At 36.9% G+C, this 27,566-nt stretch overlaps 1 protein-coding gene across 3 annotated transcripts in view; it reads left to right on the top strand.

Annotated features, from left to right (window-relative positions):
* The window catches only part of CLEC16A (C-type lectin domain family 16, member A), a 92,991-nt gene extending 76,585 nt beyond the window's left edge, over positions 1–16,406 (top strand). Inside the window, exons 22-24 of one of the 3 annotated variants that reach the window (XR_775084.1) lie at positions 1,661–1,804; positions 11,049–11,142; positions 12,379–12,445. Coding sequence is in view for 2 of the 3 variants with exons in the window: in XM_010578449.1 (XP_010576751.1) it covers positions 1,661–1,804; positions 12,379–12,713 (479 nt within the window). In the remaining variant the exon portion in view is untranslated. Of the gene's footprint in view, positions 1–1,660; positions 1,805–7,649; positions 7,750–11,048; positions 11,143–12,378 lie in introns of those variants that run through there. The other 2 variants (XM_010578449.1, XM_010578450.1) reach the window with 2 other exon arrangements.
* The last annotated feature ends 11,160 nt before the right edge of the window (positions 16,407–27,566 follow it).

The raw sequence follows: 27,566 nt of genomic DNA on the forward strand, positions 1-27,566 counted from the left end.
CTGCAAGTCTTTCTATTCCACTCTGTGGGTTTTGTGCAAAAGAAAACTTGTTAAGCCTGAACCTTTTGTAGTGTCACTGAACAACTTTTTTTCTGATAATCTGACAGAAGGTTGATGCAAGAGGTAAGTGACATTGTAAAGTGTTCTAACTCTTCCAAACATACTTATGTATTTCTGTTCATGTCGAGGTGAAATAATAGTCAAGTGCATGCCTTCCGCACTTATAATCTGTGAATGTCTGAAATTTAGTGTTAAATTTAATTTGAAGTTGTCACAAGTGTATTGTGTCAACCAGACACATTGCCATAAGGCAATATAAAAAATATGGGTGTTCATAAATACAAGCTAGTTATATCAAATAAGTTTTTAATGTAGTATCTGTTTTGTACAAAGTTACCATATAATCATTCTCACCCATAAAAGAAAAATTTACCAATTGTTTACTTCTACTAAATGTTCAGCATGTGTTTGCAGTTTGCTGGACTTACTGGAAACACCTTTGTGGGCACTTATTTTAGTAGAATGTGACTGTGAGTGGTCACATAACACATTCATCAGTAACCTAAAGAATAAATTTCAGCTGTCTTTTGGCTCATGTCATGCTTCTGCACAAAATATTTTGCACAACATACATGGAATAACTATTGTTTACTTTCTGATTCAGTGTAGTCTTGTGCAATGAAATGCATGGTGTAAATTCTGTGTACTCATGGCTTCTCATCCTGACTAAATCAGTGAAATTAAATATTGCGAAGTACCTTGTTCTCAGGTTATTCAGTTCTGAGATGTTGGGTTTGAGAAACGAGGGATTTGAATTCCTTCCTTGCATTTCTTTCCCAAATTGCATCCTTCCAGTGGATTTCCCTGTGCTGCAGATCCTCAATACTTTCTAGAATTTCTTCTTGAAAGAGAAAGTGCATGAGTCATTGTATGTGAGGAGGGAAGGAACTAAAATGAAGATTTTTTTTTTTTTTTAAAGACATATCAAAGACTGAAGCAGGGTGTTGCAGAGGAAGGAGAAAGGAATGAATGCAAGATTACATTAGGAAAGAAGAAGATGCTACAATGTAAAGAATTTGAGGGAATATTGGATTGAAAGCCAGAAGAAGACTTATTTAAAAAGTGCTGTCAGATACTGTATAGAACTTTCCAGTGTTCAGACTAGAAAAAGTTTGATTTGTGAGAAGGTAGATGAAATCCAATGCCAGTATTAGTTTTGATTGATTAAAATTTCCTGAAATTATCTCTGCGATAAAAAGATGTAATGCAGGCCGCCTAGCTGAGAGGTTTTTTGTTCACTTTTGACTTAACCATTTTCCTTACCACCTTAGGGTCTATGACCCATGAATTTATTGAATATATCAAAAACTCAAGAGTTTTGACATGTTTTGACTGTTTGTGCAAGCTCTAAGTTTTAAAATGTGTTGAATCCCTTAACCTCTACTTTCTTGTTCGTTGATCATTTGTAGCATGTTTTCAGTAAGATACATTCAGATTTTCAGGTTTCTGAGCTGAAGGTGGAAGAGAGCATCCTCTGGTTTACTACACAAAATTAGCACTTTGATGCAATATTTGCTCTTACCCTTTCTCAATTTGTTCGTGTAGGTTAACTCTTTCAAGCTAATTATTAACTCATAAACTTTACTGTCCTGTTTTGCAGGCTTTGCTGTAGCCCAGTGTATAAATCAGCACAATCCATCACCACTCTCATCACCATCACCTTCCAGTGGCAGTGGGAGTACAGGACGCTGTGATTCAGTGACTGCAAGCTCAACATCCACTCCTGCTGTACAGAGCCCATCAGGTATTAAATCACAATTTTCAGCCTAGGCGCTAAGGGATGTAGAGCAGTTTATTGTAAAATTAAGTTACTATGTTATTGGATTAAAAACAGTAGGGCTTTGTGTTTTTAGGTAACTTGATCATTCAACTAAACCAGTTAAATAGTGGTGCAGATTTTAATGATCTCTTCAGCTTTCTGGAACTCTAATAAATACTTGGCATTTTTCAGCAGTGATTTTAAGTACTGGTGAAATAATGTCCTGCTTGTCTCCTAGTACATACAATTTAAAATGATGGGGCTTTAGGGTTGTTTTTTTTTTAAACTGAAATACTGCTTTGCATAAATTTGTAATGTAAACTGTTAGCCTTTCACCATGGTGGATAAGTTGATCTCCACATGTAGCATCTTTTTTGAACTCGGTGACATTTGCTTTTGTAAGTTTATCTGATACTCATGTTAATTTGTAACAATGGGTCAAATATGAAATATTTGAAAATAGTTGTTTAGAATGCTAATATTGTAAAGCTTTTCCAATAACACTCTTCTGGCTAAACACCACCACATTTGAGGAGGCTGTTTCATAGGTGCAGAAGAAGCTGCCATATAAAAGACTGACAGTATAACTTTCATAAATGTAGTTACCATGTGTTTGTGTTGGTCAGTATATTTAGTGGGTATGTTTATACTGGTACTTCTTGTTGCATTAGAATGCCTTCATTCCTTCTTTTTTTGTGTGGTATTTGTAGAGAATCTTGTAATGGTATTTGTTCTGAGTGGAAAATATGTATGAGGTAGAGCCTCAAGCTGGAGGCTAAACGAGAAGTAAATCCTGAAGGGTGCTTTCATGCTAGAACTGACCTACTCTACCTCATTTTGGTTATGCAACAATAGAGGTAACTTGATTCTCAAGACATTTTCAAACAGCCCCCTCATCTTAACAGTCACTTCCAATGTTGATCACTCCTTGAAATGATTGTTCTGGTTCCCCCTTCTAAGACATACCACTTTGCCTTTATGTGGAAGCCTCATGTAGATCTAAACTTTTTTGCAGTCCTCCAGGAAATGATCCAATCTTTGTTAGGCTTTTAACATTTTGTAGGTTTTACTGAACAGTGTCAGGAGATCAATACACATTATGTCCAAAGTGACTATTCCTGTAAGAAATATTGCTGGAAAGGGTAAGCAAAGGCTGCTATGAAGTTTATGAACAGTATGTAAAGCATTCTAGCACCCAGACTCTAGATTAAAAAGTATTTATTACTGTGAGAGACTAACATAGTCAAAATATTCCTGCAATATATGTAATTCCAGAATAAAATTTGGAATATTTTTCTATATGCAACCTGTTCAAAACTTTGGAAGGGCCTCATTTTATTTTCTCTGTTGGTAAGTGATTGCTGTTATCCAGTCTCTTGATGACCTAGATAATATGTGGTGATTACGCAGAGAAGTGGTATCATTTGCCAAAACTATCAGTATGGATTGGCACTACAAGAAAACATTTGTTTGAGTACATGTTTCTCCTTAGTAGCGTAAAAAGGCTCATCTACAATGTCCTTTGCTGTGTTTGAATCCTCTGTGATCAGGAAGTGAAATGCAAGTACAAGTTCTTGGCAGGAGTGGCTAAGAGAAAACTGCAGTAAAGGAAAATAAAAAATCTGAATTATTTTTGTTGCTGTAAGCAGCATGCTAGTTCACAGAAATACCAAGCAAGACTATACTACATGTTTAAAACTGAGGTCTTTCCAGCGCATGTAATCTGACTTCAATGAAAAACTTAGTAGATCCAGAGCACATAACTGCTTATTTAGCATAAAAAGATAGTGCCGTATTGAAGAATAATCATGGACTGTAGTTAACAAAATTAAAATCTACTTACACGGCATTTGTATAACATAAAATTCTGTTTGTTTTTCCTGCAATTTAAAAAGCCTCATGACAGGAGGCTGCTCGTTGGTTTCAAAAAAGAAAAAGAAGAAATAAAAACAACCAAAAACCCCCGAAACTCCTCCCTGCATCCCGTCCCCCCGTCCCCCCTCCCCCAAAAAAAACCACCCACGCAACCAACCACTAAAACAAAAAAAACCAAACCCAACAAATTGAAAAACAGAGGAAAGGTTTTTTGAAACGCCTGGTTTTAGTCTGCACTTTACCAATTAGGTTGCATGAACTGTCCACACTTAGTATGACCTTCATTGTGGCTTAATCATAAAGTATGTTCAAAATGCCACTTGTCATGCAGGAAAAGTCTTTGGGTGGGTGTTGGGTTTTTGCACAGATCTAGGCACACTGATGTAGATGCTTTAGCAAATCTAGCTGTGAGGATACAATTCTGTGCCCTACGACTGTGAGCATGGCAACCTTCAGCAAAGTCAGTGGAAATGAATGTGAGAATCTGTGTCAGCTACTTCAGTCCCAAGTCAGCAGCTTGCATTAACCTGCTTCAGGGATGACTTTTGAGTTCAAGTCCTGGATTTTGTTCTGCTAACTTTACTCAGAGAGCAGTAACAAAGAGGAAGACAGTGACTTTATGTGCATGAGCAGGTAATTCAGTGCAATAGGACAATCAACAGTTGGTACTGAGGTGCATTTTGCTGTGGACCGTATTTACTCTGACCTTTAGGACCAAGCATCCCTGCCATGTATGTGATTGTCTGAAGGACCAGTTATTAGTTCAGATGTATGTTGCTATTAATATTTGAAGTGTGTTTGGTGCATAGTTGCAGCATATCTTATAGCTTGGTTTCCTTGTGAAAGAATCTCATTAATGCACCAAAACTGTTCCTAAAATCAGACTAAAGCAGTAAGTGTACATAATTCTTCAAAGCTGCTCTATTGGTGTGAACCAAACTGCTACTGTAGTTGCAGCCAATAATGAACAAGTAATGTTTTAAATAGTTACAGCTGAGTTGCTGACGGTGTCTATAGGTGCTTAGTATAGACTAGAGAGGATTCTGAAATCCCTGGTGCTGGGTCTTTGGGGAGTGGGGTTGTGGGGAGGGTTTTTTCCAACCCAGGGAGCTTTGACACTTTTTTGCTGATCTTCAGTGTTGGATCGATACTGTTGTCTATTCCTGGGAACAAGTTTCTGCATTAACTGATTTGACCATTTACTGCAAGTTTGTAATGAATGTTCTCATGAATGTTCTCCCTTTTATAGTATTTATATGTAACTGTGATCTATACTGGAGACTGTTGCCAGGAGCATGATGATGAAAGAGATTTTCTGTTTGGTATGTCTAGATAGCTGTTCTGTAGGCTTCTGCACGAACAGAAGTAGACTGCTGAAATAAGTGATAGTGTCTTGACCACTGTCTGTGTTATATCAGGTCTCACTGACCACTCGGCTAAGTTACAGAGATAATTGTTGGTATTCACCAACTTCAATGTAAAACAATGTCATTTTCCCCTAACCTCTTGAGGACAATTGAAACTAAACTGCCTTACTCTGCTGTGAAGCAGAAGAGGAGGCTTGCATGATGTGAAGTGGCTCCTTCAAGGAGGAAGTAACAAGTAGCTGATGAACAGCAAGCAGTTACCAAGATCCGTTTTATGCCCTAAGGTAGCACTTGAATGCTGCCACCATCTGTCACATTTGAATCTCCCTTCTCATTTCCCATTCAATTTTAAACACACTCACATGAGCACACATACATGCTCTTTGTCCCTCCCTCCTTCCTTGCTCCCCTCTTTGTTCTGGCAACTGCTCAGGTTGTTGCCCCTGAAGAACATGCTAGGTTGCTCAGGAACTTCAGTCAAGAAGTCCAGACAAGATAAAGGGGAGCTGTGTACGCGGACTTCAACTACCTCAACTACTTTTCTTAAGAGCAACATCTTAAACCACAACAGTTGTTTCTACTGTAAAGTTGTGATTATAGTGTCCTAAGCTACTGTCTGTTGACAAGGTCAAACTGTTCAGAGTTTGATATATTTGAGATGGTACTTGTAATCTTCACAGAGTTGTTTTAGGAAAGAAGATTTGGAACATACGCACTGACTTTTTTCATAAAACAGTGATAGATGAGAACAAAATAAAGACAAATTACGTAACTGTTAGTTGAGAGAAAACAGTGTTCACAATATAGAGTATATATTAACCATTAAACAGTAAAAGAGCTTCCAAAAATGTATCACAGGAAAAAAATCCATTTAATTTGGTGTTTTGTAAAAATACTTTACTTGTTATCACTCCTACCTGCATCAAACAATCACACAGTATCTTAATGTGAGGAGGGAGGTTAACTGAATTTACATGAAATCATGACTGCTGTGCATGTTTCAGTCATTGTAAGAGAAAAATCATGCCATTAACTGCTTTGTCATGAGTAAAATAAACTCTTACTATTCCTGAGTTTATCAGCTATCCTGCCTAATAATTGTCACAATACTTCCTGGCACAGACACTTTAAAGCCTAGCAGCTCCCCCATTTGCAGTATTTGGGAATTAAGCTTAGTCCTTTACAAGATGTCCATTCCTTAAATTTGAAAAAGCAGAAGTCGTCCCTTAAAGAAAGCCAAATCCCTAGCAAGACAGGAAAAGCAGTATCAGGTTCTGCAAATGCTGCTATCAGGTTGGGTTTTTTATTTGTATTTACATGATTATTTTTTTTTTAATGTCCGTTTGAAGTGTTGCTATGCATAAGATAAAAATGTTCTCTTGCTAGGCAGATTTTAATCATCAAGCTTCCGAACTTAGAATACAATCTCTTCTTGGCTACACTTGCTGGAACCATGCACTTCTTTAAAGTGCTTATTTTTATATATGCCAAAGATTAAGATAAAGAAGTTCTCTTACTGTAAGTTAGCAGTCTTCCAGAATTATGTATGTGTAATGTCATCTGTGCTGTATTTTATCACTTTTTAAGTTGTCTTAAGCTTTAAAATGCAATTGACTTCAATACTTAAGAAAGTGTTTACGTTGGAGCAATGGATATCGAGAACTTCAGAAGGCATTGATCTTCTCTGCCACTTGCTGTATTTCACATTTCTGGCAGATATTGATGGTAAAAGGTCTAAAATAAGTACAAAGAGCTGTCCCTTATTGCAGAGAATATATTGGATTCCAGTCTGTAAAATAAAATGTATATATTCCAAGGAAGGGATGATTATCAAGCATGGAGAGCCTGTAAGAGCAGTGCCTGCCATCTTACTGAAACCATCCCTGTCTCTCCCCTCTATAATCAGTAATGTAAATGTGATTTGCTTCTGTTCTGTGATGCTAGTAATTTTCTAACTAGGTGAGGAAGTACTTTTGTTCCTAGAAAGTTTCTTTTCTAGAAACTTTCTGTGCACCAAGCATCATCATCTGAACTGCTGCTATCTTTTAAAACACTCTGGCTTTATTATAACCAAATCTAATACTTCAGTTTCATATCATAGAATAGTAGGGCTGAATGGTTTGAAGTATTGTCACCTGCCCAGTAGTGGCCCTCTTTTATAACTTATGGACGGTGGAAATCAGAATAATTCTATATCACCAGAATTTGTGATAAACAGCTTCTCTCAAGATTTTTAAAGCATGTGAGTAGATTGTAATGCAAATAAATGCCTTCCAGTCCCTCCTCAGTGTAAATGCTGTTGGTATTGCCAGACATAGCCCAAACTGTATTATGAACATTTCCAGATAGGTAAGCAAAAAATTAAATTCAGTTAAACTTGCTTATTTCCAGCTTCAGAAGTATTTCCCAAACTTATAAGACTCTTGGTGTGGTGTCAAATTGTATTCAAGATACCAGCAGTTATGGATGTGTCCTTGTCACTTATTCTTGTTGCTACTCTAACATTTATCCTTTGTCTTCATTCCAGTTTCCCTTCCTTGTTTCATTGTTAAAGCCTTCATATGATATATCGCTGTGTTTTCCTCTAGTAAGGTCTGGCAGGAAAGGACGTCGGCGGGTGTTTAGTCTGTCGGAGGCTGACAGTCACGGTGGACACTGGGTTTAGGTCTTCAAGCAGCAGCTGCAACAGAAACTCGCGCAATATCAATTCAGGCAGGTTCCTGCATAAGCTTTCAAAAGCCCGTAACAGTTAATAGAATGTATTTGGTTTCCCTGCTGTGACAGCAATGACAGTGAGGTAGGAAACTGAAGAAAGCATCCTAAATATTTGTCTCTACTGTTTTTGGGGGAGAATTGTAAAGCAATAATTAGCTGTTTCTGAAAGCCTTATCTGCAGTTTCTCCCATGTTTTTTGGCTCTCTTGCCAAATATGGAAATTCTGCTATCAAGCCTCCAGCTTCAAAGCAGCTATGTCTTCATTTGCACAGGGGCAGCCATGGCAGTAGTGGAATTTAGTAAGCACAGGCTCCTGAATGGACAGTAATGCAGGTACTTGGCTAGGAGCAAGAAATCTATTTGTAACTTGGATAAAATGGACAAGCATTCAGCATAAGACTGTCCTTGGACTGTGATGGCACAAGCTTAATATTTCCATGATTATCAAACTCAGGCAGATGGCTTTATGGACTGTTTAATTGCCTGAGGAGCTGAGGAAGGGAAGCAGATGCAAAAAGATGGAAATACACTTCAGACTATCTTTGTATTTCTATAACCTGTTTTAACTTGTACCTAATTAATTTCTTTTTTTTTTTTTTTACTATCATGGCATGAAGATATTTTACTCTGTTAATATTATATAAACAGCTTTTTTTCATCTTTATAGATTTACTTTGCGTCTTTTCACTTAATGTCCTGTTATTTATATTTTTATTATGCTTTCGTAGTATGTTGCTGTAAAGCTTAGGACACTTATCTGTAGATGATAGTCATTCTTTCCTTTTCCTGTTCTTTTCTATCTTCTTTCACTAATAATCATCCTTAACACAAGTTAATATAACAGAAGTTGAGTGATTTGGTTTGGATTTTTTTGCTGTAATGATAATCTTGGTTGCGTTATAGAAATGCTGGAAAACATCTAAGGTTGCTGAAGCCACTGCAGCCAGAGGGCGCTAATAATACCCAAAAACTTGCAAAATGACACCCTGTCTTCAAACCTTGTTTGGTACTTAAATTTGGGGGTATGTGGGGGGAGTTGTTTCTTAGAACTAAATGTTAACATCGCAACTGTTTTAAGAAACCAACTTCGCTCTCCATGGTTTTGTTGCAGTTCTGGCTTATATTTTTTTGCCAGAACACACTTGCTTAAATACATGGAGGCTGGGGAGAGGTAAATAGAAATGCTGTTTTTCCATATTAGATGCTAACTTTTTGATATTTAAGAGTAGAGCACATCTTAGTGACTGGTGATTTTATTCAGGTAAAAATTACAATTATTTTTGCTCTTCCTATCCAAAAGTCAAACTGGAAGCAAATGTTGGGAGTTTGGGGGTTTTTGAAAGCAGTTAGTATTTTTGTGTGCAATATGGACAGAAGTTCCAGATAATGGGTAGAGAACTTAATCTCAAAACATACTGGGTGCTTAGAAACTCTTTTGAATCAAGAGCTTGGTACCTATCTGGATTTTGGAGACAGACATTCTTGTAATAATCCCTTCTTGAGCTTTTTTTTCAGCTAGAGTGCATCTTTGCCAATTGTTTTTTCCAGTTTCAGAGACTTTAAGAATTCAGATCTTACATAAATATATATTTATGTACTTGGATCCTTCTGTGAATTGAGTATGACTTCAAAAGGCTTTGAAATTTTGAGCCTCAAAGATTTTCTCATTAGTAATTATCGTCCTGAAGCCAACTGTTCAATTAACTGGGAGGTGTTACATGTGAAAATTTTTTCATCAAGTGGGTGGTCTGATTTTTCACTATAATGCCTCTTATATACCAAATTTTCATTCCAAGATGCTGGATCTCTGTATTCTATTTTCTATTTAGTTACCTCCATCTGTAGTCTAGGGTTGTTTTCCTCTATCCTTGTATCCAAAAGATATGGGAGATTGTCATGCTTAAAAACTTACCTAGCACAAGATTACAGTTGCAGTTTCAAGCTAATTATACACCTCAAGTAGCCTATGGATTCGTGAGCTCGGTCACAAAGATGTAAGTACCGCTTTCACAGCTGTAGTTTAAGAGTAAGATTTTTAGTTAAGTGTTAGTGCAGAAGGGATAATATATTGCAAAACAGTAGTGAGAGCTGTTGACCTTGTGTAGACAATGTTAAAAATTTTCCCTCCACTGCTACTTGTGTACTGGTATTTGCTTTCTGCCCCTGCAGGGATTAGTGGCAGTTTGCAAATACCTAGTCATTTTGGCAGTAATGCCGTGTTGGGTTACAGAAACCTGTCACTGCTACCCTTAAATACAGTAACAGAGTAACAGAAGTGAAGCTCTGACAGTGACTAATGAAATATTTAAAGTAGAGGAGACAGACTTACTCCTATCAATAGTAAATAGAAGCAGGAGGGAAGCATAGAAGAGCTCTAGTTTTGTATTCTTTATAAATACTGCAGCTAAAATATTGGACAGAGTATGTTCTGCTTACATTTTTTGATATTTTTATCTTTCTGAATGTTTTTTCAGACTTTTGGATAGAAAATTTGGACTTGCTGATTCCAGATAGTACTTTTGGTTGGTTGGTTGGTTGGTTGTTTTTTTTTAATAGAGACTTTTTTCAAATACTTTCTTTTTCTTTGGTGTTAAGGGAGTCACTTTAACATTAATTTAGATCCTATGTGGAAGTATTTGGGGACAATAGAGCATAACAAAAGAATATGTATATCTATCATGATTTCAGTAAATGAAAGTATTGAGAAAATATATTAATATTTTGTTGGGAGAGGGGGAGGAATGATTTAAGAAATGAACTGCAGAATCAGAAGTGAAATAGCAGAACTGCAATAGAAATATACTGTATATAACATTCCTGAGCAGAATGCCATTGATTGATAATACTTTATTTACCAGAATGTCTCAGGTTTTGAATCCTGAATTTTGGTGAATATTTGTACTATAATTAAGATAAAAAATAATCTTGGCAAAGAAAGTTTGATATTCTTTTAAGATTTTATAAATTCAGAAAGTAAAATCACCGCAAAAAGACTCACAGTTTTGTGCATATGGAAATGTTAGTATTTATCTTGGAATTCAGAGAAATGAGGCTTTATTTCAATGTTTTTAGCAGTTCATTTTCCATGCAAGTCTTGTATCACTTCCTCTGTTATCAATCGTTACATTCTCACTAAAGCTTCTTGACAGGTAAAAAGAAGAATCTGCAGAGTTACTTTGAATCTGTCCTTAATTTTTCAAAAATAACCAGTGATGTCCCTTTTATTTAAAAGGAGACTTTTTTACAATCTACAAATTTTGTTTTTATTAAAGTGAGAAGCTTTAGCCACCGATTCAGCAAAAAGTAAAATTGAGTGGTTTTCTGAAGTGAGAATACACCATTGTTTGGGGTTACCTTACTAGAAAGGTAAAAAACAAACAAACAAACAATAATCTTGTTATCTCACTGATACCTTACTCATATCCATTCCATTCTCAGCTTTGTTTTTCTTTTTTTTTTTTTGCCTTATGTTCATGCTTTCTGTTCTTTTACAGGATTAATTGGAATCATATTGAAATTGAAATATTTCTAAGGTCACTGTGTATTAAAAACAGAACTTAATTCTTAGCTTCTGTATTCACTACATTGCCTTGTAGACTTTTCTGCAGATGCCTGTACACTTGAACACATGCTGTTTCTTATAAGAGGTCTAAAAATGGTCTGTCTTGAAGCTGGATACCTGCTACTTTAATGGCATTCTATTACTCTAGTCTGAAAAGAAAAAAAAAAAAACCTGACTTTTCTGGGCATACTTGCTCATATAAGGCTGTATCGCCTCATCCCCTCCATTCACTATCCATCTGAGCTAAATGAGCATTTTACTTGATAGTTAGCTAGGATTTTAAGGGGCAAAAGGATGGTACAAATACCTGTTAATGTATTTAGGTTTGCTTTTTTTTATTGTGTGGGAAAGTGTAGTAGCATATCAGTTTTCTGTGGTATATAATACTTAGTCCCAATTTTGTCTGTGTTGTATGCTCCATGCTTAGTAGCACAAAAAAATCATAACACAAACCTGTATAAAAACAGGCCTATTTTGCAGCACCTTTCAGTTACAGTAAGCACATTATTCTCCTTCCTGTTCTTCCATAGTTCTGCTTTCTGTGGTTGAGGTGTCACTTAAATGTGAATCTAGAGAATGAAATGAGAGAATGACTTCCCAATTTTTGTGAGGAACAGCCACCTCTTGGCAAAAACTAGTTATACAGGGGTTCTTTTTTTTTTATTATTTCTAAAGAGCTTCCTGGTATGGGGTGGCTATTCATTTTAGTTTATACTAAATACTGGAGAGGCTTTCTTATTGTTCCCCTCAGTTTCCTCTCTCTACGAATATTTCTGATATTGCTGCATATTCTAATACTAAATGTATAAAGTTTTCTGGTTCCTAATTTTAACAGATTTCTGCTGGCTTTTTATGTTATGCCTTCATAATATTTTTTTTTATTTCTAATTACTAAAAAGTGAACGTGTAAGCATAGTGCTTCACAGAACTGCATTTTCCACCCAATTATTCTTAAATATTCATAAATAATAGTATACTGTTAGGCTTAATGTACATACTAAGTTGAATATTGATTGTTTCTTGGTGTTTTCTTTTATTAGATGATGCTTCAGCTCCAGAGCAGCCTCAGATGACCATTTCTGGTCAAATGATGTTGTCTGATGAAACTCTTTCAGCTGTCTCAAAGTCTAGCAAGAATGCTGTAAAAAACAGTGACATAGAAACAGCAAACCTGTCTCCTAGCCTGATTCCTGCACAGCAGCCCACAATATCATTAATAACAGATGACAATACGGATGCACTAAGTGTAGAGTCGCTTACACTGGTGCCACCGGTTGATCCACACAGTATTCGAACATTCGGCTACATTCCTCAGTCCTCTTTGCAATCTGAAGTTTGCAAGGTGAAAGAGGTGGAGGAAGAATGTTCTGACTAAAGCCAACCTGCAGACTGTGACAAACAGTGAAACAAATGCAACAAAATTCTTTGTCGTTTTTCCTTTGGGAGTGCAGATACTTGTTGAAGCCTGAGAGGCCATCTGGTGCACAAGAAAGAGGCCCACTGATGAAAGAGAATGTGGGCAACTTTTAGAGTAAACATCAGATGCTCAGCATATTTAAACTGGAGAAGAAAAAAAAAAACAACTTTTGAATCTGGACTGGTTGTTTCCTAGCAATTTCTGTTATACAAGAACATGAAAGTATTTCAGAGCACCTACTTTCTTTCTATTATAGAGTTCCAGCTGCAGGAACCAAGTTAATTGTAGAAGGTCTACAGTATTATGGCAAAGCAAAGAAATTTTTGGATACCTAGCTTCAGGATATTGTATTGTTACTTTTCTGAAGCTGGAGACATACCATTCATCAGAAAAAATTATATACTGTAGTATAGAGATAACATTTCCATTTGAGACATGGTGTGTTTTTCAGTTTGTTTTTTCTTTTTTTAAATCCTGATCTCATTCATCTTTTGGAGGTCTGCATGATACCAGCAGGCTTGGCCACTTTCAGTGTTGTCTTCGTAGGGCTCCAGACTTCAATATTGTGTTTTCTGTGTGTAATATTTATTTCAAGGTTTGATTCAAAGCAAGATATATATCAAACAATTCTTTAAAAGGTAAAAGCCTGAAATTCAATGATAAATGCTTATTCAAATTAACATAAGGGATTTTTGAGACTACTTTAGTCTTTGCTTAACCAGCTACAGAGGAAAGTGAAATATTTTAAGAGATTGCCATAGCTTGTTTGTTCGCTTCTGACAGTCAAATTGCTATACCTCTAAGGAATGATGATACACTTTCTACTGAAGGACAACTTCCAGAAGCAGACAGAAGCAGTTTAAAGAAGTTTTTTAAATTTTTCATCTTCATGTAGGAAGAAGGTCACCACATCTACTGATAATTCCTTTGCAACTCTGAAACTCAAAAGGAAAGGTATTGTGTAGTTTTTTTCCTATCTGGGATAGTATCACAGTTAAACAACATTGCTACATAAAAGTGATTCTGAGTTTATGCTTGCCTTACTTTGCTTCCTAGATCCTGATACCAAGTTGACAGAAAGAACTGGAAAAGTGTTGATTAAAGTTTGGAATGTTCTTTGCTGATTTGATATGTAATTTAACATGAATGGAATTCAAAATTTCTCATCAAATTCCATGTGTGTTAATTTGAATTAATAGTAAAATGAGCAGATTGTGATTATTGGTCTGCTCATAACATTGAGTGCTTTCTGACTCAAAGATTGAAGACTCCTATTTACTTTACTTGGTATTGTGATTTCAGTCATCAGTGCAATCTGTTTCCTCATCTGTCTCTGCTAACATTGATTTCATATCAAGTAGGTGAATCTGAAAAGTTTTTACCTACTTCCCAGTCTCTTACTGTACCTATTCCTGGCTGTCAGATGGAACACTTGAAGTGATTTTATTTTAAATGTTGTGTTTATGTAAGAGATTTGACTAATCTGCAAGTATAACTTTGCTTGCTTTTTTCCATCTTTTCCTTCACATAATAACTTAATCTTTGTAAAACTTGTATACAAGGTGTCTGCTATTGAATGCCAGCGATTTTTTTTTTTTTCTTCCCTTATTAGCTTTTCCATGCAGTTTTGTTGATTTCTAGTTTCCTGTGACTTCTGCTTTGTCTCAAATTGAATTAACCAATATTCTGACCATTCCAGAGTGGCCCAACCTCTAAATAAATTTTGAGAGTTAGGTGTCCTCAGTACTGCTATGGATACTGGATGAGAATTTGGCATTGCTGGAGTAAGAGCCTACTTTTTTTTTGGTCATATGCTTAGGGTGAGTTTACACTGCAGTCACTATTGTAGCTAATGTACATGTACCTGAACAAGCCTAGACATCAGTAGCAATTTGGGCACAAGGACCACATAAATTTTTATTAGCTGAACTGATTGCAGTCTAGACTTCCTCTAGTATGTTGCAGTATAACACTGTAGCCCCAGTAATATTCTGAAGATCATTATAAAAAATGATGCCTTACTTAATTTGGAAGCATTTTATGTTAGTTGTTAACCTTAACTCTTGACCTAGATTACACAAAATGCCACTGTGCAGGCTGAATTCCCTTAAATAGAATTAATTTTAAACAGGAAAACCTTGATCTTTAATTTCAAATTCAGTTCTAGCAAGATTAGGACCATGCACAAGGAGTCTTTTCAATGGGTATGCATAATCTCACCCTTGAGCTGTACTACACAAGAAATGGGACAAAAGGAAAGAAAGCTGACATTGTGCTTTTCATTGCCTTTGAGTGGCTTTTAAATCTCATGACCAGTTGTCTACTGAGAGCTTCACAGGAAGTGACTGAGATACTATTATTAGGAAAATAGAAGACTGGGTCTCCTGTCTAGTCCGCTGCTGGTAGAGCCTTGCTGGTCAAGGGGCGGTAAGGTGGGATGCCTTTCAGCAGTTCTGTCAAAAGCTCTCTGTAAAGATAGAATTACACTAGGAAAGCTCTGACTGCACCAGCTCTACCAATGTTGTGGTGTTATATAAATGGTACAACTGGTACAGACCAACCTAAATTTCTGAATGGTTATGCCGCGGAAGCAATTGATTTTTTACTTGTTTGCTTCAAATATTAGGGCATATCTGTATACAATTTGACTGTGCTACATGCTGCATTAGGAGACTTCAGTATGTAAAAGCTTTAGAGATGCTGAAATAATCTGTCATCAGCAGTCTTTTATCTCTGCAAGTACAGTGTTACTCATCTACAATTCCTTGAAGAGTATCGTATCTATCTCTCCCTTATCAGAAAAACTCAAGGGCTGTTTCCTTATCCCCCTTTCACTGTAAAAAGGAAACTCAACCAAGAAAGCATTAGCACATCAGCCACAAATGTAATTTTTTTTCTAAACAAAAGTTGATTTGAGTCAGTGTAACATCACTCTTTTTAACCAAATCCAAAAACCAAGTTGCAAATGAGAGCAGCAGCTAATGCCAAAATTTTGGAGAGATGCTAAATTCTCAGTGTTTGTAGAGGCTATGCCTATCTTCAGCCAGATTCTGTTAAAATAAAACAGTTCTATAATTCTCTTGCTTTTGAGAAGAGAAGCCAAAGAAGCCAAGACATACTGAATGTTACTTTGCTATTTTATGGTCTATGTGTCTCATTTTATCAAATTTTACTAATATATTACGTGTTTAACAGAACTATGTGTTCCCTTCACTGTTAGGTCTCACTGCCTTTTGCTGGTCCCCTTTGCTTTTCTGTCATCCAGTGTACAACAATAAACAAGACTCAAGCTTGTAATTTGTGAAGAGAGTAATGGCAGCATACTCTTGGTAATTTGGTAAAGAAGGGGAGGGAGGAAGCATTAGTGCCCAATTCTAATGTCTGCTTCAACATGGAAGTAATGCTTGCAGTGTAAAACTTGCGTTCAAAAATTAATTGTTTTGCAGAAATTCTTTGATACGGAAAGAAACCAAAGGTTAAGCTTCCTGCACTTCATTTTATAAGCTGTGTGGATTAAACCAAATTCATTAGAAATGTGGTCACATATATTAGTTCTAAAAGTTGTATTTTGTGTGTGAAGTCATGAATTACATACAATATAAGGACTGAGCTCGTTTGTATTCTCCACTGCTAATTTATGATAAACTAAAATTCTGAGCCTAAAAAAAAAAGTTATAAAATTACACCTGTTAAAGAAGCTCCTCAACGTTCTTTGCTTTACAACACAGTTGGAATTTTCCTTGAAGTCGCTTGGTGAGGAAAAATTGGGAGTATCTTCCAGAATTCATTTATTCTTTTGCAATATTGTTGCTAAAGGACAAGTATGTGACATTTAAAAACTCTTCTTCCATATTCAGAATTTAAGACTCAAATCCAGTTCAGTATTCAGAGTTTAAGTCAATGTCCAATGATTCATATGAACCCTTTGCCCAGTAGAGACAGAATACAGGGGGAAATAATGTTCCTTTGTGGATTTGAAGTATTCTTGTATGTAGAATTTTAAAAGTGATGGTTAAAATAGTTTATAGCAAAATCAGCAATCTTTAGGACTGAAATTACTGTGATATTTTTTTTTTCTAATTAAGGAGCAAGACATGAGTGACTATAATTTCCATACTTACTGCAAGTGGCCTGGGATGATTACTTTAAGCAATCTGGGAATTCGATAATTGCCCTGCAATTGAGTGTCATTTTTACTAGTAGTAAATTAAACTTAAAACTGTATGTTTGAAGACATAGGTAAGCTATGAGACAAGCAGGTCAAACTGTATGTATAAGTATGAAGCCACTTCTTAAAAGTAAACGCTTTAATCACATGGTGCTGTCAGTGCTCTAGTGTAATCCGTCACTCTTTTTGCTGCACATGGTATAGGTAAATAACTACAGAATAACCTAATGAATAGTTTCACTAACCTGCACGTAGTACTCTTCAAAAAAAACCCCACCATGCTAAACATTCTGATACTGTATTTGCTAACCAGCTAAAGTTAAATGGGGAGTTGCTTTTAAAAGAACATTGCACAGGCAGCTGTTGTTTGGGAAACTAAGTGTTTTAGTCCTATAGTTGAATCAAAGATTTGTGAGGACACATCAGATGGGCATCAGTGAGATGTAGGCATTTTGCCTCAAAGATAATGAGTCTCTTTGATGAGTCTTCTTATTGTCAGGCAACCTAATGTTAGGCATTTAAATATATGTCGAAAATTCTCTTCCAACTGTTACTGTCATTCTTCTCGAAAGAGTTTTTTGGTATGTCATTTTTTTAACCATCACTGGCCTACCCTAGGATATCACTAACCAGGGCACTGCACTTCGATTACCTAGAAGTCTTTGGAGTGGTTCTGTGTTCACCTGCTCTGTTGCTCTGACTTTTCCCAACATTCGCAGCATGAATTAGAAACATATAATAACTCTTACTGTCTCCTGTTGGCTTATGAAAAGCAGATAGTGATCCAAGCAGGGCTTGCTAGGGTGAGATGTTTTTAGCGGGTGGGAGGGGGGAAGTGCTTGGGGTTTTTTTTTCCTGCTGCTCAGGATTTTTTTGAGCAGCAACAGACATGGGAGATGTAGTTCTGGACTGAGTCTCAAACAGAAGGTTCTTTCATATGGAAACATATTTTTATATTACATTTGTACAGAATTTTCCCTATTTTGATCTTCCCAAATTTTTAGATTTGCTCATTGCTCAGATTTTATTTCTTTTGCAAGGTGTTATAAAATATGTATTTTATGTTTATTAATGTATTATAAATGTAAAGCTTAATTTTGCTTGTCTAATAAATGTGCACTGTGGTGGTATCTGTTTTATTGTTTTGCTAACTTGAATTCATTGGTTCTTAATACAAAAAGGACAAACTTGAGTCATTGTTGTGACTGTCTTGTTAGCATAAATAAATGTGTGGAGTGCATTTATTTAAAAAAAAAAAACTAAAAAGGGCTTAAGAAGCAGGTAATGACTAAGAATACTTGTTGATGACAAAAGTTAAGAGTTAAATAAGGTTCAGACTAGTATATAGTGTTGCCAGGATTCTTTTAAGATCATAATCTTAAGATACATGAGATTTTTTTCATCTGTTCATTACTTTTGGTTTTGGGTATTCATACTGCAGCGAGTTTAAGACATAGTAATTGCAGTCTGAGAAGTATGTATGAGGAGATGAGAAGGTCTGAGGCTTTGTGTTTGGGAGTATTTGAGGACTAACTGTGGCAGAAATATTTACAATGAACACAAAGATAATTTTGCAAAGGATCGAGGATAGATTCAAGTGTTTGAATTTATAGACTATTAGAATTTCTAGGAGCTTTGTTTTGCCCAGCGATAGCACTGAATAATACATTATTACAACTCTAGGGGACCTGCTGGAAGCGTTTTAAACTTTAGGGGATAACTTCAGGCATCTCCACTTGTGAATAGGTATGTTGATATTTTTGTTGCAAACTTTTTACTTCATTTTAAGCCGTTTTGTAAGTTTGATTGTTTTAAGTGCAGAGGGGGAAATGTATTTTTCTAGAAGAATGAATGTACCTGGGATTTAAACACTACATAAAGCATTTAATGAACATGAAGGACTGTCCTCCTATGAAATATATGTCAATAAAGTTGTGTCTGAAATGTACTTCATTTGAAAAAAAGAAAAAAAATGTTCTGAACATGCACTTACATTTACATGGAAAAAAGCCCAAACACAGGTGAATTGAATACTGAAATGTATTTCTACAGGCAATAAGTATTATTTAATGTAAGTTATGTTAGACATTTGGAGTAAATGTGACAATATCTTAAGTTAATTAAAGAAAAATGTAAATAAGTGTCTGGGAAGGGAGTGAAATTAGAAAATATTGGTGTATGTTTCTGAAATCCAGATTTCTATAGCTGAGTCTGTATTTGCTGGCATTAATCATGTGTTATGGCTATTGAAAACCTGGACAAGAATGAACAGTAGACCTTTCTTTGTAAACGGAACTTGGCAATAAAAATGGTGTTACTAAGAAAACTTCCTTCCCTTTCATGTTCTGTTGCTGGATTTGATACACAAGGACATTCAATAACGGTGAAATGCAAAATTTGCAGAAGCTTGCTTTTGTTAAGAAGAATGGTGTGCATATGTGAATGTCAGGTGTTCTAATCTTAAGCAGAAACCTGAAATAGCCAAGGTATTTTTGCATTGTGTATGCAGGAAAGACATAGCATGAGAGAGCAAGCATAAAAGAAGCCTGTAGAGTTGATGGAAAGTAGGTAAGACCAAGGGTTGAGAGTGGCTGGGTAACATTTAAAATGTCTTTTTCAAAGTGAACCACTTTGAAAGTGCCTGTCATGTGTGATTTCTTCCCCCAAATATATCCTTGCACCCTCTGACTCTTTCTCTGGTGCATGTTGCCAGTTCAGTATATGGATTAAATCCAACCGAGTTATTAGTTGGATTCTTGTTAATTAGCCTCTCCATCTATAGGAATTAATTACAGTCAATATACATTCCTTGTGAAATGTTATTTCTCAAACTAGGCATTGCTCCAGAAGCTTTCTTAGGAAGAAGTTAAATCACATTGTACCGTGAAATAAGCAAGCTATGTATCGTAGGTGGGAGACAATACTGTGATTTACTATAAGATGCAAATATTAAAACATGGTGTATTGGGGAAAATGAGCTTAAATCTGCTCCTGGCAGTTGGACTTTCTACATCATGCCAATAATGCTGCTTTAAGGATAACAATTTTATAATTCATGGCCAAGGAAGTTCCCTTCTCTTTGAAACTGTTTTGTGGTTCCTTGTCCTGGTTTCAGCTAGAGTAGTTAATTTTCTTCCTAGCAGCTGGTATAATGTTGCGTTTTAGATTTAGTATGAGAATAATGTTGATAACACACTGATGTTTTCAGTTGTTGCTAACTAGTGTTTAGACTAACTTAAGAATTTTTCAGCTTCTCATGCCCAGCCAGCAAGAAGGCTGGAGGGGCACAGGAAGTTGGGAGGGGACACAGCCAGGGCAGCTGACCCAAACTGGCCAACGGGGTATTCCATACCATGTGATGTCATGCCCAGTATATAAACTGGGGGGAGTTGGCCGGGGGGGCCAACTGCTGCCTGGGGACTGGCTGGGCATCGGTCAGTGAGTGGTGAAAAATTGCATTGTTCATCACTCATGCGTCTTGGGTTATATTTCACTCTTTTTGTTATCTTCCTTTTCATTACTATTACTATGGGGGGGGGTTTATTTCAATTATTAAACTGTTCTTATCTCAACCCATGAGTTTTACTTGTTTTTGATTCTGCTTCCCATCCCACTGTGGGGGCAAGGAGTGAGTGAGTGAGCAGCTGTGTGGTGCTTCATTACTGGTTGGGGTTAAACCATGACAGTCCTGTATCCTTCTGATGCCCCAGAACTTTTGCAGCCTTTTGTCTTGTCACTTTTCCTCTGTTTCTGTACAAGATCTTTTTAGACTTGGACATTGAGTCAGGTTCAGCCTCTTGCCCTGTGTTACTAATGGTCAGAGACCCAGTGAAAGCACAGCCTCAAGCCCTCTTCTCATTCTGACTGGGATGAAAGTGAACTTGACAGTTACGCAGTGCTGTATCAGTCCACTCTTTTCTTAGTCCACTTGAATATCTAAGTGCAGCCACTTGAACAGCCCTTTAATAGGTAAATCCACATCTTTATCATTAAGATAATTCATTCCAGCATAGTTATATAAATAAGAAAGTGAAACTGTGTCAATATATATGTCTTTATCAAAGTAACTCTTGTCTAAGTAAAGATGAAGCATTTGGTGATTGAGATCTTTATTCTCTGACACCTAAACTCCTGGGTATGTTTCTGTATCAAGGCAAGAATTCACTGGGATGCATGGAGGGAGCTGTTTGGTGGGGGGAAGAAATTGCATCCCTAACTGCATTTTTATGCTGCCATGTTAGAGCTTGTGTGGAGACAGAAGCTGTATTGGGACTTTCTGGTGATCTTTCTGAATACATGATGCATACAACTGGGAGTGCAAGCTCACTCTTTATGTGAGTGTATTCCCTGAAAATTCCATTGAATTTTAAGCTGATACCTTTTATCTCTCAAATAAGGAGAGGTGGTGAGAGTTACAATACCTGGAGTTGCAACTCTCCACTGGCAAAATTAGAAGAAAGGTTTCAGGCAAGTGTTTGCACACAGTTAAGGCAGTTGAGCTGATGGGGAGTAATTCAGTCTGGGTGGATGGCGTTCAGTTGTGTGTCTGCCTTTAGCTCAAGGATTCTACCAACAGTTTATCTGAAAACTTGTCTAGGCCTTAAAATTATTGCTGCTTTTGGATGCCAGTTCTCTAAAATGGATTTTGAGTTGAAATTTTTAGATTACCAGGTGCCCTATTATTTAGGCTTAGATTATGAGATCTTTTGAAATACATTGAAAGCTTTTGCCTGTCCTCAGAGACTCATTCTACAAAGTTGGGAAATGTTGTGCTTGTTTAATGGAAAAAACTGACCTCATCATTCCACCCTCACTGTCTTGCCCCCGCTATATTTCACATAGGCCAGAGTTTAGGGTTTTTTAGCCTATTTGGATGACCAGTAAGGACAGATGAATACTCAGGCTCTGTTTCCTGGTTACACATCATTTTTCTCGGCTTTAGTATGCAATAAACATTGTGACACAGGATGGGAAAACAAGCTGTTGTTTTACTGCAGAAATCAGTTTTGACATTAAGTTAATTGGATGAACGCATCTTTGTGTAAATTTGTCCTCATTTTTGGATCATTTATTTGAAGCAGAATTAGGTTGCTGAGAAGCTTAGAAAAATGTCTAAAACTACAAGGTACATTTAAAACTTACGTAGATTAAATGAGTACTATGAACAGTTGTAGTGACCCAATTGTCTGAGCTAAGCTGGTTGCAGGAATTAATGTGATTGGCACAGGAGCAAAGATAATTTATTCTAGCCTCTTGCCAGAAAACTTAAAACAATTGTTACAAAATTTGGAGAAGAGGTTTATTTTACTACAGTTGTTAATAGTAGAGTGTTTCCTGAGGCTTCCTACCTCTGCTGCTCTTTGAAAATGGGTCATTTATTCACAGGAAACATTTGGCTCTTTAAATCATTGACAAAAGCAATGTTGTTGAAATAAATGGGCTGTAAACATGACTGACTGTGAGACTTCTGTATGAAGTTGAATCAATAGAACAAAAGTCTGCACAAAACTCAGAAGTTAACTGAAATCTGAGTTACCTCAGTGTATGCACCAGCATCAGAGTCCTCACAAGCTCTTTTTGGAAAGCTGTAGTTGTTGCAGTAATATTTCAAATATATGAACTTCACCCTATTGCTAAAGGGCTGGGAAGCGTCATGTTGATCTGGTGGTAGTTACCAAACTGGGGGTTGTGGAAAAGTTGATTACACGGTTATTCTAACTTGCTCTTTATTTCCAGCTGCTGTTTGAAATTGCATGTTGATGGACAAGTGAGTCAAGGAGGCAGCTAGTCGGACTCTAGTACCACTACAGAGATAGTCAGAGCTTGTTCTCCCTCAACAGCTGGAGCTACCAGAAATAGGAAAAGGAGTTTCTGAAGGAGGAGAGAGGCAGAACCACCATAATGTCTTAGAGAAAAGAATTTCAAGTGAGCAGAGGGAGGCAGGGCCTACAAAGGACACAGGTAGTGTCTCTCTTCCTAAGAGAACTTGGTTATAATGATAATATGTGTGTGCAGACACTTCTCCTGCCCTGAATACCAGTGAAAAGATTCTGTCCAGCCTCCAACGTTGAGGGGAAATTGCTTGCATCTGTTCTCTCTTAAACAAAAGCAGTAAAGAAGCCAGTAGACTGTGCAATAACAATCAGACTTACTCTGGCTGTCACTTGTGAACTGAAATAACTGTACTCACATTTATCCCATGTGCTTTACTCCTCTGACACATCCTGATAGACTACTAATTAATGCTATAATGTTGTTAATATACTATTAGGGCTAGTAGACAAGGTCTTTAAAATTACGTATTGCTGAGAAGGGGAAGAAAGAAGCCAAAGTCATTTCAATGGATGATGACAGGTACTTGTGTCAAATTTTGATAGTTCAGACACAGAAGCTGTTTGCAGTTGACTATGCCTTACCACCAAAATGCACCATTTTGCTGCACCTTTCCCCTCCCCGCCCCCCCCCCCAGCCCCCTTGATTTCCCAGTTCAGGCTGAGGCAGGTGGAGAGGCAAGAGGTCAAGGATGATTCCACAGTGTCTGATCAGTGAGGAGATCCCTCGCAGCAGCATGAATTCACTCAGAGATTGTAGAGTCCTTTGTATTGATGCTCTTTTGTGTGAAGATCACAATTTTTGTTTTGGAGTAGATTTCTGGATCCGTGTTTTTCTGACCTGTCATAAAGGCTAGAAACATTTTTATTCAGTAAGAGATGAGGTTCTTGGGTAATACTGTTCCAATACTAGGATTCTAAGAACCTTTCCATAATTAAAAGACTCAAAATCACAAGAGTTGGCAAGACCACGTACCCTGTTAGTAGTGCTCCTTTGAATCCATTTGGCATCTTGTCTTAGGTTAGAGGTAGGAAGGATGCAACTGTGTATTACTTTTTCATTGCAACAGATTTTATGCACTTGGTAAAGCAGAGTTCCTCTTGCAATTTTTGTCACATGTCAGGGTGACATCAGTAAGAACATGCACAGGAAATTCTACTTGGTAACATGTACCAAACAATCGCCTTTGGAGGTGGATTCCTTGGCAGGGAGATGGCATGCTTAGGACAAGCTGTTTGAGTAGAGGGTAGGACTGGTGAATTATGGAGATAAGGCTTGTTTTTTAAGTATGTGACAGTGAGTGTATTCACTGGGGGTTTTTTAGTGGCTAGCATTCAGTGTTTCAGTTTCAACAACCGTCCTTCCTAAAATTTCTTACAATCAGAAGGTGGAAGGAAAGTCTCTTCAGAATGGTCAAAGTGAAAATAATAGAAAATTATCTGTCAGCCTCTGTTAATCTAATCTTCTTTTAGTTTCTGATTTTATGTAAATTTTTTTTTAGGTTGTGGAAAGGGAGCTTGATTTTTTTTATTGTTATTGTTAATTATTTGTTTGTTTGTTTAAGGCTTTAGAAAAATTGCAAGATGGGAATCCTTTCCTGTAGGCTGGTAAAATTGAGAAGAGCAGAGTCTTTATCTTCTGATATTTCTTACATAAACCATAATAGGGACTTTCTGTTATGATTTTAAACCATGCAGTTCAGAAAGAGCTGCTTTTTCATTTTCTACCAAAACACTTCATTCTCCGAGTTAATTTTGAGAAAAATTTTAGGCCTTTCTCAGCTTGTTTAAACTACAGAGAAAGTACTAAAAAAGAGAAAATATGGCAAGAAGCTAATAAAAAAAAACCCTCATCTGCAAGAGGTGGTGAGGTTTTTTTTTAAATACCTGAAAATGGCTTTGCAAAATTCTCTTACCAGTTCTGGGCCCTAGTAGATGGATTGTGTTTGCATAGTTACACTTCAGGATAATATTCCATTTTGTGTGGCTAGAAGTGAACAAATACCTTAATAGTTCTGCCACAAACTGGAGGTGGGAAGGAATATATCCTCATTTGGAGGGAAGCATCTCTTGTAATAGTAGATGCCCATTAGTAACAAGTACTAATCAGGAAATCATGGTTAAGGTGAGAACTTAAATGGTTTTTTGGACATATCCAATGATGAGTAAATTTACCCTCTGCTTTTATGAAGTACAAGAGGTTTTTTTGCTGGGGAATTAAAAAAAAAACCCAAAAAACCACAAAAACACGAACCCCCAAAAAACTGAAGAAATCACCAATGCAGTTGATCTTTGAACAAAAAAGCTGCTGTTTCCCATGATTATTTCTTCGTGTATCTTTTATTGGCCATACTAAATAGAGGATTTTTTTTTTTTTCTTTGCAATGTTGCTTCATTCTCTGGTCTGTTAGAGTCTAGGAGTGTTGTGACTCAGTGTATGAAATGGTTTGGCATTTTTCTTTTGTTGTTGGTTTCTATTTAAGATCTTCATCCTCTTTTTCTGGGGACTGACAGTGCAGCATCACAAATGTAGGTAACTATATTGTTCAGGTGTACCTTGACTGGCATGCTCTTCAGTGGAGCGGGTTAATTGTCTTTTAGGTCTGCATCCATTGTGGGACAGGAGAAATTGCACAAGTGGTTGTTGTAGCACATCTGATGAGGGGTGATTGCCCAATGAGTAAGAAGAACAAAAACATCAATAAAAAGACTAGAAAGTAGATTCAAAATTGTGCTGGTCTACCATCCGAATGTTTCAGATTTGGTGGGACTGGTGGCTTTCTAGCCCTAAGGGGAGGCTTAGGATCAGATAAAGAAGCAGTTTCTTTTCTAACCTGCCCAGGTGTTTACAGAGAACAGTGCTGGAGACCCTTGAAGTACTTGGTGATATAAATTATTTCAGAAAACTAGTGGAGTTATTCTCCTAAAAAGAAACTAGACATTTCTGTCAGCAGTGTTCTCTACTCAAGTTGAATTGAGTTTGAAAAGTTTTAGGTTACTGTATATGTCTGCTGTGATTGAGTGGTCTAATAGGACTCACTGCATCTGGTCACTGCTGAAGCTGTCTGCAGCTTGATCTGTCTTGTCCTTGTAAGAGTTTACCAAAGCATCAAAGCAATCATGCGTAGTTTAAAATAAACTTTAATGCCCTATTCAGGGGAGGATTTTCGAGTAAGACAGCAATTAGATTTTAATTTAATTTATTTTTATCTATTGACATCCATGTGCAGACAGAACAAATTAAATAAAAATAACAAAGCAAAGCACCATAAAAAAGTCTAGCTGGGCAGTAGCTAACAGCTTGTTAGCTGTTGTTAGCTAACAGCTAGTTCAACCGATGGCATTGGGAATAGTAACTGTTGGTGAGGATTACATCACCTTAGGAGGGAGAGTTGGCTAAAGGCAGAACAACTGGCTTGCCTCTACCTGTTTTTGTAGAGACTGTATGGAAAATGAGAAATAGCGAATAGTAGAGTGACCTCTGCCCTTTTCTGTCCATTATTCCTGTTTCTGGAAAAGGTCCCAACGAGCAAAATGAGCATTGTTAGATGTAAGAGATGGTGACCTGAGAAGTGAGCACGTCTTGCTCAGTGCTTGCAAAACAAGGACGGAAAGGAGCAAGTTACTGAAGTTCACCCTGTGTGGTTATTCTGTTCCTGCCTCCTGGTAGCTCTGGCCATCTCCTTTCTGCACTCTCCCTAAAGATGGCAGAGTACTTCACCTAAGGCCTAAATTGTTCTTGCAGTGCTTTGTGCCCACTGATTCATTGTTGCTACTGATGCATGTTAAGAGCCATTTAAAAGTTTCAGAGTGATTTCAAGGATTTATACCAAAAATCTGGGCTACTTGATGTACAATTTTAGTAAAACAGAAGAGTCTGATGCAAAATTTGAAGTTAGCATTTTGGGGTCTTACTTTCTGTATAACCAACTCAGGAGGTTTTTGCATGCATTTCTAGTGGATGAGAGTTCAAAAAGTTTCTTGCATTTAAAAAGAAAAGAAAAGCTCAAGTGTCTTAAAATAGCACCGTAGTTTCCAGAATTTTTAACAAGACAGACATATAACATTGCTTATGTGCTTACAACCTTTTGAATGTTTAGGGCTGCCCGCATCTCTCAAACCAGAGCCATTTTCTCCAGTGTGCGTAGGCATGCATTTTTCATAGTAAGTCATACCTTAAGCTCAAAATAAAGTCCCTTTCCTTTGTCTGACTGATCACAGACTTTGGTTTTCCATTTTGACTTCTCTCTGGTAAGAAATCTGAAACCCTTTGTTAACTTCAGTGTAACTAGGTCTTCTTTCAGGTATTAAAGTTTTGAAGCTTTTAGAGAGGAGACTGCTAAGTCATACAAAGAATGAAAATAATAGCTAATTTGACAGGGCAGTTCAAGAGAAAAGAAACATCAGTATATAGCATTTTATATGTAATCTTGACCTTGATTCAGGATATCACTTAACTGATAGTATAAAAAACATACATCATCTGTAAGAATATCACATTTAACTGTCCACAGCCACCCTTGCATTTAAGTCATACTTTTTCTACACCACACGCATATTATCCTATGCAAACCCAGTTGCTGGTGTGAGAAGGGTGTAACTTAATTCCAAAGTTCTTGGGAACAAGATGTGAGCGGCTTTGCTTTGCTGATTCTCCATCATGCAGTTCACTTGAATTTGCTTATCACAGTTTATCAGCTTCAAGGCTTTCCTGTGAAAGTGTTGCTTGCAACCACTGTCTGCTAGATAACTTGTAATTCTTACATAGCTGCCAAAATGCTTTGTAGGGAAATAGTCTTGCTTGGCTAGGCT

The sequence above is a fragment of the Haliaeetus leucocephalus genome, unplaced genomic scaffold, assembly GCF_000737465.1.
Source record: "Haliaeetus leucocephalus isolate CR32 unplaced genomic scaffold, Haliaeetus_leucocephalus-4.0 Scaffold636, whole genome shotgun sequence".
Lineage (NCBI taxonomy): Eukaryota > Metazoa > Chordata > Aves > Accipitriformes > Accipitridae > Haliaeetus > Haliaeetus leucocephalus.